General features: G+C 45.0%; 1 protein-coding gene across 1 annotated transcript in view; it reads left to right on the top strand.

Annotated features, from left to right (window-relative positions):
* MTMR10 (myotubularin related protein 10) overlaps positions 1-13183 on the top strand; it is a 300662-nt gene that overhangs the window by 113691 nt on the left and 173788 nt on the right. Inside the window, exon 10 of the mRNA XM_069222394.1 lies at positions 3779-3909. Coding sequence (XP_069078495.1) covers positions 3779-3909 — 131 coding nt within the window. The remainder of the gene's footprint in view (positions 1-3778; positions 3910-13183) is intronic.

The raw sequence follows: 13183 nt of genomic DNA, 5'->3' as shown, positions 1-13183 counted from the left end.
CAAATGCTTAGCTATAGTGGCCACAAGCCTAAGAAGGGAAAACATTAATGTCTTTCCTTAACTAGATGATTGGCTCATCAAAAGTCCCAGCAAACAAAAATGCCTATAAGGCATGCAAACCATCATCAACTTATTACACAGACTAGGATTCACAATCAATGCAACAAAATACCATCTGATGCCACCCCAAGTACATCCTTCTCTTAGAGCCATACTCAGTTTGATCAATACAAAAGCTTATCCCACTCCACAAAAGGTGCTCAATCTCCAGAGCCAACTGGTTCCTTTTCAGTCACTTCGTCTCGTACCAGAATGGTGATGCATCGCCTCAGAATGATGCCATCTTGCATAATAGTTTTACATACAAGACTAAATATGCGCCCCATACAGGATCTCTGTGGTCATTTGCTGGGGCAACTTAGAGAATCTTGTGTTTCACCCAGGGTTGGAGTGGTGGAATACTCACAACACCTTAAAGGGGAGAGACTTCAGGGACCCAATACCGCAGGTGATAGTCACCAAAGATGCATCACTTGGGTGGGGGGGCTCACATGGAGAGTATTGCCTTACAGGGACAATGGACAGCACAACAACAGACTTTACTCATCAATCTTGTAGAAGGTATCTAGAGATACAGTTAGCACTCAACACTTTTTTGCCCAACATAAGGGGGAAAAATGTGCTGCTGCAACGTTCAGACAATATGACAGCAGTGTACTACATACAGAAATAAGGAGGGACACATTGATCACACCTCTCTCAACTGGCACAATGCATATGGAGATGGGCAATCAGTCACAGAATCCTCCTCCTACCACAATACCTACTAGGGGTGGACAACACTGTAGTGGAATTGCTAAGCAGGTTGCAAGAACAAGTCCACGAATGGGAAGTCCACACTCAAGTAGTACACGCTTACTTTCAAAGGTGGGGAACTCCAAGCATAGATCTCTTCGCCACGGCAGAAGACTCAAAATACCAAAGTATGCAGTATAGATGAACTGGTCAGGGATATTTGCATACACTTTTCCACCCCCCCCCCACTCATTCCATATCTGGTCAGGAAACTCAGATAAACATCCCTCAAAATGCTCCTTATTGCACTAACATGGGCGTGACAGTCATGTACCCCACGCTATTAGAACTGTCCCTAGTACCTCACTACAAGCTTTCCAACATTCCAGATCTTCTCACTCACAGCAGGGTCAGGCACCCGAAGGCATGGCAACTCAACCTGTTGATCTGACTCCTGAAGTTGTAGAGTTTGGATACTTACACTTAACACCAGAATGCATGGACATTCTAAAAGAGGCCTGACGGCCCAACACAAGACCATGTTATGCAGCAAAATGGAAACATTTTGTACACTATTGTGATGCACATGACATAGACCCTTGTGCGCCAGCAGAACAACTAGTATGCTGTTTGTTACATCTCCAAAAATCCTTTTTATTGTATACTCCCTTAAGACTGCATCTCTTAGCAATTGCAGCATATCTTCAAAATCAGAAACATCAGTGTCTTTCGAATACCAATAATTAAAGCTTTCATGAGGGGCTCAAAAGAATTATCCCACCACGTACACCACCATGGAACCTAAACATAGTTTTGACGCAACTAATGTGCACACCTTTTGAACCTATGCGCTCATTACAATTTCTATCATTGAAAGTGGCATTCCTTGTGGCAGTTACATCACTATGAAGAGTTAGGGAAATTCACACCCTGACCATAGAGGAAACTACTTCCAGTTACTATAAGACAGTTTGCTTACGCACAAATCCAAAGTTTCTGCCAAAGGTCATCTCACCTTTTCGCTTAAATCAGACGCTAGATCGGTTTTCTTCCTGAAAGCAGAGACATAGGCAGAAAGGGCACTACATACCCTTGATGTTAAGAGAGCTTAATGTACCATGTTGTAAGAACAAAAACATTTCTCAAACCAAAACAGTTATTTGTAGCTTTTTCAAATCCAAGGAAGGGTAATGCCCTCTCCAAAGCAGGAATCGCAAGATGGATTGTTAAATACGTCCAAATCTGCTATACAAATGCAAAAAGAGCCCTACCCAATAGTTCCAAGAAAGAAAGGATCATCAGTGGCCTTCCTAGGAAATATTCTGTTAATAGACATTTGTAAAGTGGCTACCGGGACAAAGCCACACAAGTTTACTAAACACTACTGTGTGGATGCCCACACCAGACAACAGCCTTTGGCGGGACAAAGAGTTGTACACACATTATTTCAAGGAAATACACCATCTAATGCCTGAGGCCACCGTGAGGGGAGTTCTGCTTTACAGCCTATGTATGCATAACATATGTTTCTGCATCCAACACACACTATGAATGGAGGATGTTACCCTGTAAGCATCTATTTGTAGCAAGTAGTGCTGCAGATTCACATGCACCCTCCCAGCAGAAATCAGATGGTGTCCAATAAAAGACTGTATCCTCACCTCCCGCCTGTCAAGGGAAAAAAAGGACAATCTAATTGAACATGAACATTACCTCAAGGTGGAGGAGTCTTGACGCAAAAGGTTGATCATAAAAGATATCTTCGAGAAAAACACTAGATGGCATGAGTGTGGATAGCATGTGAATCTGCAGCACTACCCGCTACAAATAGATGGTTACAGGGTCAGTAATCTACTCCTTCTTCATCAGGAAATATTCATTTTTGTTTATAGACACAAACATATATACACCTCCATAAAAATCTCTTCGAAAAGACACTGCCTTCCTTAAAAATTAGGAAATTATTTAATTTTCAGATTAGAATTAAGCTGTTCTTCAAAATACAATTGTGCTATTTTAACTTTTTTTTTTGTTATAACTTACATTTTTAACAAAAAAATATCCAGAAGGGATCATATAGGGCTGATGCCTGTGAACCAGTAACAACCTAAAGACAAACAAGTCGGACAGATAATATTTGAATGTTGTGACTGAAGGAATTGTGTTGCCAGAATTAATGAAATTTCTAACCTGTACGTTTTGAATCAGATACCAAAACACTGAAGTATTACTGACTTAAATCCCATGTGAGGATGATACGATGGAAGTGTCCAGTGGACGAATGGCACCGGTAGTTTCCAGACATGATCAGTAGAATTACAGTTAATTTCTGCAGAAATTGGACATTGGAGGCAGCTTGACTTGCTCCACTTTTTTGACCAATAAGGTTTATTTTGGTAATCATGTCTGGAAATGTTATCTAATCCAACAGACTGTGATTTATTCCACCCTACTTTTATCCCCATTGTCACAGTTGCTGATACAGCATTAAGACATACAACAAGATAAGTGGTTTGCATTTGTCACCCAATGCAGCACAATTAATCTAAAAACATTTGTTTCCCCCTATTGAAGAGGTCCTTGTGTAGTCTAGTACTTGCTTTGTTACATGCTTTTATGTTCGAGTAGGCTATTTCTCTGTGATCAGAATACATTACAAATTATGGAGATGAGAATTGACAGCAATGGTAAAACCTTCCAGGTCCCGTTTATTTGTCTTTTTTTTCTTATGGTTATCTTGGTCGTCATAGACATGCATTTAACATCCAGCCATTTCATCTGGTCACAGGCTCTTCTAATATAATGTCATTTGCTTTGAGATGGGTGTAGGAAGAAAAGTAGCTTGAGAAAATTGAAGAAAAAGAAAAGGGCAAATATGTGGTATTGCTTGCAACCTAATATGGCTTTGTTGTTTTGTGCTTTTTTTTGCTTTACTATAGATACATTTGTTTAATTCAAAAGTAACTTGCCTTTTTCATTTTAGGATTTGTAATGCAATAACCAGAAGTCATCCACAAAGAAGTGATGTTTACAAATCGGATTTGGACAAGAATCTACCAACTATTCAGGAAATCCAAGCTGCATTTGTCAAGCTTAAACATCTATGTGTTATTGGTAAGTTGCACAGAATTATTTTACCCAATCTTTCTTGTCAGCACAAGACCGGTTTAAAGAAAAAAAGGAAAGACAATCTGTGTTTTAAATTGAATCCAACTTCAATATTCTACAACACCCTCTTCTGTATTTGATTTAATAAACTAAAATGTTCACATATAACAGTAATAATGCAGGCCACCAAAAGCAAACAACTGACTTGACTCTTAGTTCACTATTGTCACTGTTCTCAGGGTGGGGCTGGGGGGAGTATAAATGTTTCTAAATGCATGTTGAAAACTATAGCTTAAAAAAAAAATCTTCTCAGTATAGTCTGATATACTATGATGAAACAGTTCTGCATGTTAATGAAAAACACTTTTTTGTTTTGAAGAGACTTTTATATTTGTGCACATTTTCTGCAAAATGTCTTTAAAAATGAAGTTGTTCCTAAAGTTAAGCCGTGTAAGGCACTCTATTTATTTCCTTTCTTTAACTTCAATTAATCATTAAATAAACATTTGCATGTTTATTTAATCTTTTGAATGGTAGTACTGAGTTGAGTAAACAGCAGCCAAAGCGGTGCTGTTGACCAGAGCCGCATATAATGGTCTGGAGGGCGGCATGCGGCCTTCGGGACGTACTTCAAGCATCACCGCCATTCATGTATGTGCAGTTTCTTGAAGAAAGTGGGAGAGAAATGATGGTCACCTCCCCCAACGCCCTCACAGAACTATTCACCACCTCTTTTTCCTCATACAGAGTCTGAGTAAGTCTTCTTAAAGTAATGAATCTTAAGCAATATCAAGCACAAAGTCCAACACTAGGGACTTTATAACATGCAAATGTTAAGTGTTCCAACAAGAAAAAAAAAACTTTGACGGTGCAGTGCGCCTAAGTTTTGAAAAGAGTAATATGAAGTGAATAATAACTTAGAATAGGCAACAATCTTTCGGCTGCTGCAGATGCAGTAGTTAAGAGGCATACTCACTCGTGTCACTCATTATTTGTCAGCAGTATGTAAAGTACATATAGAGCAGTACAGATGTGAAATTATTTTCTATCCCATGTAGCCCCCACCATGTACAGTTTTCTCATCAATAATGTTCTTGCATATTTTGCAGTGATATTATCAGTAATGTTATAGAAGATGTAGGAGCCAGCATTTTCACCTCTACCATTGGCGAGAAGGCAACTTGGACTTCCCACTTCTACCTTAACATTTACAATGCGCCTAATTCTATGGCTAAGGCAATGTGGGCAGTGAGATGGGTTGAACAAGTTGCAGTTGAATGAACTGTAGGCACATCATGACTTGCCTTGACTGATTGCTTGCATTTTTCACTTTTTTATATTATTGATGTAACAGTATTTTTTGTGTCATATAGTCCAGTTTAAAATAAAAATAGAAGTGATAATCAGTTCAGTTGCCTCAGCGAGCTCTGCCCACGCAGTAGATGTTTGGAAGACATTTTATCCAAGATTTAGTATTGATCCTGTAAGCATCTGCAGTGTTCAGACTCGGATGTGGCTAGAAAAAACCCTGGATGTTCATAGCCATGTATTCAAGAAAGAGTCCCCATATTTTGTTAGTCTTTGCTATTAAATTTATTTTTTGTCTCCTTACAGTCTTAGCTCCATGATGCTTTGTGGTAACTGGTCTCACTCACTCCGTTAGTAAATAGGTTCCATTTTCTAACAATCCACATCTCTTTGGATAACGTTTGCTCTTTACCCCAGATGGTGACAGTCACCATTCAGATAAAATAGTTTCATTTTGTGACAGCAGCATTAAATATTAAGAAGATTTAATTTTGGGGCAGCTCAACCATCCAGTACAACGGTAATACCCTCTTATTTAAATGGGAAAAAGCTCCATATTTGACCAAGGGAAACATTTATTCTACCTCTACAGAACAGAGACAAACACCTTGCATAAGAGAATGTTGTGTTTTTAGTGAGCGAAACAGTGACAATGAACCACTCTGTCATTTCCTCTGATGTTAGTTGCCAGAGGTTCCATGACCATTGCAAACCAAGTTAAATCCCCTACTTTGTGCCTCTCCTTAATGGAAAGGTTTTGTGAGCTTAGGATTGACCAAAACAGAGGCTCTTAAGGCTACTTACTTGACCAGGATGCACCCCATAATATTTGTCTCTGAACCTGTATTTGCTGACACCTCCCTCATAAATGACCACTGGTGTAGGTCCAGGGAGGTAGTCCTGGCTGGCACAAGGCCATTCTAGTCCAGGTGTACCAGCTGCGGGACCAGGGGAAACTATTCTGTCAGCCGGTATTTATTTAGCTATTCTAATCGGTATTAAGGAGTGCTAGCTGCCTGTAGCAAGCCAGTTCCCTCTGGGTCTCTGGCTGGCTTGGGTAACGATACGAGGATGGCTTCCCATAACATGGGCGGGAAGTGAGTAGTAGCCAGAGCCTCATCTTTTAGCATCTTAAACCTAGGGGCTGGCATTGCAGCATTTGTTTTGTACAGTTCAAGCGGTAGCCTATGTGAGCCAGGGGTCTTGCCGGAGGCAAGTGCATGGATGGCTTCTTGCACCTTATGCAGTGTAATGTCACCATTAAGTTCCTCTCTTTGGCCTGGTGTTGATACGGGCACCAAGAAAGATTCAGTGTCTTCTGGTGTAGCCACGGATGTAGAATTGTACTGGGAGTTGTAGTACTTTGTAAATGCCTCATGTATGCCCCTCTGTGAGTGGAGGCGGGCTTCCTGTCTCGGGCATATGGAGAGTATAAAGCGTTCAGGCTGCTCTTGTTGAATCAGCCGGGCAAGCAGTGCTCCTGCCCTGTCAGATTCAGAGTGTGTCTTAGCAGTATGAGCTGCATAGTTGAGGCACTGCAGCCCCTCCAGTAGTTCTGTATGTTCATGCCATGCCTGCAGCAACTGCTGTCTACCCGTCAAGGATGTTTGCACCCATCCTCAATTGGAGCAACTTCTGTTCTACTCTCGAGACCTCTTTATTAATCTGCTGTTGCTTGTTCAGGGCATTTCCCAGGCAATGTCCCCGAATTACTACCTTGAAGGCACCCAACTCCAATGAGTTGGGAAGTGGCAGTGCCCATGTTAATATCGAAGTATTCTGAGATACAATTGACAAGGGTAGCCCTGAATGGTGGGTCTTCTAATGCAGCCACTTAAGAATGTGGTGGAGTGGTGTTTGAGGGAGGATCCATAGTCTCAGCATACATGCAAGTTTTGTGGGTGTGGTCCGAATGCATCCTACCCAGGTAGTCAATGTGCGTAATGTGGGGCATTATATCTGCTGTGGTAACAAGCAAGTCTATACTTATGTGTAAGTCTTGTTTGTGAGAATACAACAAGTATACCCGTGTTTGCTTGTTGCAACTGCATCGGACATCAGTCAAGTGTAATTGTTGTAACCAGTTTGTTAGTGTCTGGGTGTTGGAGGTGGCGCCAGTGTGGGGGAGTGGCGGGAAGGATCTCTCCAGTTCTACATTAAGCACACTGTTAAAGTTGCATCCTGTCACCCAGGGGAGTCCACTCCAGGACGAAAACACTCCAGACAGCGTGTGCAGAAATGCCACTTGTTCAGCAGTTGGGCACATAGATCGCACCCAGTAATAGCTGGCGGCCCTCAAATCGTCATTCAACAAAAGCGTAGCGGCCTACAGGGTCAGCAACAGTGGTATCAGTCAAAAACAGTACCCCCGTCTTGGATCCGCACCAAGACCCCCTGAGCATAAGTTGAGTAGTTAGTGGAGTAAACTTGGCCACTCCACTGTTTTTGCTGGCATATAGCCTCTGCTTGTGTGAGATTTGATTCCTTAAAAAAAGCTATTTGTGTCTTTCTGCAGCATATGTATGAATAGAGGACTTATCTATGGGAGGGGAAGTGCATCCTTCGGACATTCCACGTTAAGATGTTATTGTCAGTCCAAATGAGATTTGCTGATTAAGTATTCCCCTGGCATCTACCCGAGTGACTGGGCCAGGAATCTGAGGGGTTGGTTGTTTTGGACCGGAGCGGTCAGCAACTTTGAACAAATGCAATACAACAGCAGAAAACATGAAATACGATCAGGAGCAGAGATGCACCAGCATCCTGCCCAAATCTGTGAACTTTGCATGCCAGCATGCAGTTCCCAGCTGGAGGATAGTGGGCCTGGGGTGTGAGATGTGGTTTCAATGATCCCTGATGCACTACAGCTATTCAAACGCCCACATGTGAGTCCGCAGGGCAGTGTGCGCTCATTAGGGGATTGGGCTGCACAGGCGCTTGCCTATGCAGTAGGGTGACTAGGTACCTTAATGTAGAGAATGTGCACCACCGGGGTGCTCTACCCACTCCCATGCCTCTTTAGGGTTGGTAAAGAAGTACGACCTGCCATCTGCCTGGACAGTGAGCGTGTAATCTGAGAAGATCATCACTTTCATACTGTCTATCACTAGGTTATCTTGTCTTCGTGCTTCACATAGAATGAGGTCCCGGTCTCTGTAATTTAGCAGGCAAACCACAAGTTTTCTTGTTGGGGTGCCTGGAGGGGGCTTCTGCACTGGCACCCGATGCCCACGTTGAATCAGGAAGGTCATAAGGGCTGAGGCAGAGCTGAAGCTACAGAAGCAAGTTTCCAGGTAGGCTTCTGTACCTTGTGCCTACAAACCCTCGGGAACCCCCACTATGCGCTCATTGTTCCTGCATGAGTGCCCTTCAACGTCCTTCGCTCTGTCTTTTAGACTGCACACCTAGTTTTGCTGAGCCCATAGTTGGGATTATACTTCCTGGGATTGTGGTTGAAGCATTGCCAGTTCTCGTTCTGCAGTGCGGATTCTGTCTATGAGATTGTGGTGGTCGTCTCTCAGTAAAATGTGGTCAGTTTTATTCTCCAGGGATACCTGGGACCCCAAGATAGGTGCCAGGACTATGTCCAGTTTGTTTTCCCCCATGGTGGGCCCTGTAGGATGCATCAGCTCTCTGTCTGGCTGATGGCGGCAGAATCTGGGGGTGCTTCGCCATGTGCTGGGTCCCAGAGCAAAGGGGCCCCATTGTTGCCGCACGAGCGGCAGCGCCATCCAGTGGGTGAAGGTACGCCATCTCTGAAGGTTGGCCCCCTTGCGAGTGTCAGTTGCAGCACGAGTAGCCCAGTGGGTCTGGCAGTCTACAGGGGTGATCCAGCGAGCCACTAGGTCATCTCATGGGTGCTTTGCATTGTTGATTCAGATGAAAGATTCTGCTGTCTTTGGCAAGGGCTTGCTTGCGGGCACCATTCAGCAAAGGTCCCACCCGCAGGATGTGCAGCCCATCAATACTGGGGGTTTGTTCTGGGACAACGCTGGGTATCCACTGTGGGTGTCTGGACATTAGAGGGGCTCAGTACCTTAGCGCTCGTAGTGTGTGAATCAGTCTCTGGGCCAGTTCAGCTTGCAATGTACTTCAGTCAACACTTATGTGGGCCAAGAGTGGTGCTTAAAGTTTGTACGTGGAGGCCCAGGCTCAGACCAGAATCTCCCTATGTGATATTTCACCAGTATATCACAGTTTGTCTCCTGTTGGCAAAATGTGTTCAGAGTCTATAATTAGGGTGCCTCCCGAGTCGCAGGGTGCCCACCGTGTCCTCTACCCCACCCCTCCACCACCGCCCGTTTGGCATAAAGAGGCCATGGCTTCTGGATCCCAAGATCTGTGTGTTAATGGCAGGCATTGCCTCCCAAACACAAAAGTGGCTTCACAGGCCCGCCTCAGTTCCCCTCAATAAACTAGGGCAATAAATTAGGGCAGTGTGGGTCCCCCACCTTCTCCAGTGCAGTGTAGCAACTTTCTGGATGCTCTCTAGTCAGACCTCCTCGCTCACGCCAGCCTCCTGTGTCGCATAGGCTGTGGCTGTACATGTGTGGCACTCATCCAGGGCCTAGTGGGTCCCCGGCCGCTGTCTCCTCAGAGCCCACTCTGGCGGTCTCCACTACATCAGCCAGGTCTCTGTACTCATGGCAACGGTCCTTGCAGTGCCACCTAAGTCGGGGCCACAGCACCTCACTTGGCATGCCCTACTTCAGCACCTCTGGCGCAATTCAGTGGGCAGGGCCCCTCCTCACCAGCTGTCTGGCCCACCGCAGAGCCCGGGTCTAGGCTGCAATCCTCAACATGGCTGGTTGAGACGGGCCGCAGGGCAAGTCGTCTTTCTCCAGCAAACGGTTACACCGTGGCATTGGGCCCAGGTCGCAGTCCTCCACGCAGGAGGATGAGATGGGCCCTCAATACATCCGTTCCCAGATTTAAGGCTCCCTGGGTGCCTCGTCTCTCCCATCACCTCCGCGAGAGACGGGGAATGACTAATGGTTGCCGGGACCGTGGATAAACGCTGAATGACTGGATCGGTTGGTGGAGCTCCACTAGTGAGCTTCCGCCATCTTGGCTGTCATAGCCACGTCCTACATAGGATGGCTAATAATGTTTGCATGTTTTTTGCCGCTCCTTTTCGCCTTAGCTGTGGAACCACTAGTGATCTGGCTGCGAGAGGAATTGGGACATTGAGGTATTCGGGTGGGGCAGACTACCCACATCATTTCCCTATATGCAGATGATGCGTTGTTGTATCTTCGAGAGCCCATTGTTTCAGTGCCTTTGTTGCTGCGGCTGTTGGAAGCTTTTGGGGTTGTCTGGTCTCCAGGTGAATAGGAAAAAGTTACTTCTGTTTCCTTTGGGTTCCTTCTGTGGTGTGCCGCAGGAAGATGTACCAAGGGTGGGGCTCAGGTGGGAACTTGAGAGCTTCTGGTATCTAGGTATTTGGGTCAGTCACACCGTAGCGGCGCACGAAAAACACAATGTGGAACGAGTGGTGACTGGCCTTGACAGCTCGGTTTTGTTCTGGAATAGACTACCTCTTCCAGTGATTGGGAGGGCGGCTGTGGCTAAGATGGTGTTCCTGCCACTGTGTCTTTACCTGATCCAGAGCACTCCGCTATCCGCTCGGCTCTTCAATCGTCTAGATAGCTTGTTGATTTTATTGGTGTGGGCTGGGCGACGTAGAAGGGTGGCATTATCTGTGCTGCAGAGGGATATGGAAGAGGGAGGATTGCTTGGCGCACCTACAACATGCGCTAAGTGGATGACTGAATCGGACAATTAGGAGAAGAGATTGTTTGCAGGAATGCTGGGTGGGAAGGTGTTGGTGCATCTATTGATGTTGGGCGGTCGGTCTGAGTCTGCTGTCCCCTACCTGGTCAGAACCACTGCCTGGATCTGAGAGCAGGCAGTTAGGAATGTGCTTCGACATGCCCCGTTTGATAAAGAATTGAAGATTTGGGACTTAGCACCCTTCAGGGACATGGATAATCTAATGTCCAATGAAGGTTGGAGGATGTGAATTGGTGGGAGATTTATACCCCAACGGTGAGTTTATCTCCTTCCCTGATGCTTAGGACACGTTCGGTCTGGGCCCCAGTCAGTTCTTGCAGTATGTGAAAATGGAGTGTGTCTTGGGAGATCTGGTGTGGTTTCCCAATGGTCCCTCAGGCATCGACGGTGTTGATTGGGCTGATTAATTGGGAAGCGGGCTCATTTAATCACTCGGTTCTATAAAGCCCTTCGGGATGATTAGCCAGGTGCGATAAGTGTGGCGTGTAGGGTTTGGGAGTGTGAACTGGGGGACCTCATAAAGGACACTGACTGGGCAATGGCGTTGTCGCTGGTGCGCAAGGTGTCATGCAACAGTAGGTTTAAACTGTTACACTTCAATTTTGTGCATAGGACATACTTCACACCTGACCGTTTTAATAAGATCGATCCAAGACGAGGGGCTTTCAATGCCTCCTTTCTACACTTAGCTTGGATCTGCAGGATGGTGCACCGTTTTTGGTGGGAGGTGGTTGGGAGAGTAGAGGAGGTTATGGGACTGGGGCTAGAAGTAGCACCATTGACATGCCTTTTAGGTGTAGTGCGGAGACCGGGGGGCAGGAGTATCCCATATAAGCTGACATAGCTGGCTCTGGTGTTGGCCAAGCGCAGGGTGGCCATTGACTGGATGTCCAGAACCCTTCCATCCCTTGCTGGATTTGAGATTTAATTAAATGGGGTGGGGCTGAAGATCAATATATGCGGATAATACGCAGGGAGGAGGGGTCACTAACGGATGTGATTGCCTGGGGGGCACTATTGGAACAGTTCACTGGAGTGGATGATTTAAGTTCAGAGGGAAGCACGGATGATGATGGCTGATTAAGTAAACCTTGCGTCAATTTGGAAGGTGACGACCAACTGTGGTGAGGCTACGTTTCTGTTATTATTAATGATACGCGTAAGGACTGGTTTCATGTGGATCCTCTCTTGGGGGAGGGAGGCTTGAGGGAAATTACTGCTGCAGTGGGTGCTGTTGATCCCTGTCTTGGATTGTATGTTTACTCTGTCCTCCAGAAATGCGACAAAATGAGACTGTGATATCGCGCATTGATATGCACAGCACTGTATTCTTGTTGGTTATATTTTCCAAACCCAATAAAAAAGAGTTATAAAACTGTTTTTTTTGCATGTTTTGAAGCTTTGCAGCCTCAATTTATTTCTCAGTAAGCAAAGGTCAGAATAGTCACCATAGCTCAGATTCTTGAAGCTCTTGTTCTGACGACCAGATTGTGGTAGTCGAAATGCTAAATGCCTACTTCAATATCTAAGTTAAGCATTATCGCCGGAGCTGCTTTGTTTTATAATCCGTGGGAAAAGCTGCTTCTGTTTTTGTGTATTTGTGGTCACCACAAAGCACCCACAGTTTGTCAGCATAGTTTTCTATAGAGTTCAAGGAAAGACTGCAAAGAGTACCCAATATCAGGTAGGGCATTTCTGTCTTCTGGCATTGTTCCATCCTTCTCGCAGCAATCTTTCTTTGTCTTGTGGTGACTAGAACGTCTTGCTGTTTTGTAGTGCCACAGGTAAACGTGTGCACATAGTGGAGCCTTTTGTAGCAATGGAAAATGTTACTGTGCCCTGATCTACAGTAGTGGATGCCCTAACAACCCTAATTGTGGACTCCACCCTATACGCAGTCATAGCAGACACAATGTACCAGGAGGAGAAGCTTCTCATGAGTTTGTTGGAATTATGTGCTATTGGGTTATCCTTGGTGGAGCTCTGTCACACTGACAGATAGAACAGGTCTTGATGGACTTTCATGATAACACCAAAGCTGTGCACTAAATAAGCAAGGGAGCACAATGTTTTTTGCACTTAGTGATAGATGGTGAGTGTTATCTTTGAGCATTGGGAACATTCCACATAAACATGTTTGCCATCTACTAGTGTAAACTGTTATCCTCCAAGGATATCA

This window comes from Pleurodeles waltl, chromosome 3_1 (genome assembly GCF_031143425.1).
Source record: "Pleurodeles waltl isolate 20211129_DDA chromosome 3_1, aPleWal1.hap1.20221129, whole genome shotgun sequence".
NCBI classification, from domain to species: domain Eukaryota; kingdom Metazoa; phylum Chordata; class Amphibia; order Caudata; family Salamandridae; genus Pleurodeles; species Pleurodeles waltl.
This window is presented reverse-complemented; position numbering and strand designations above follow the sequence as displayed.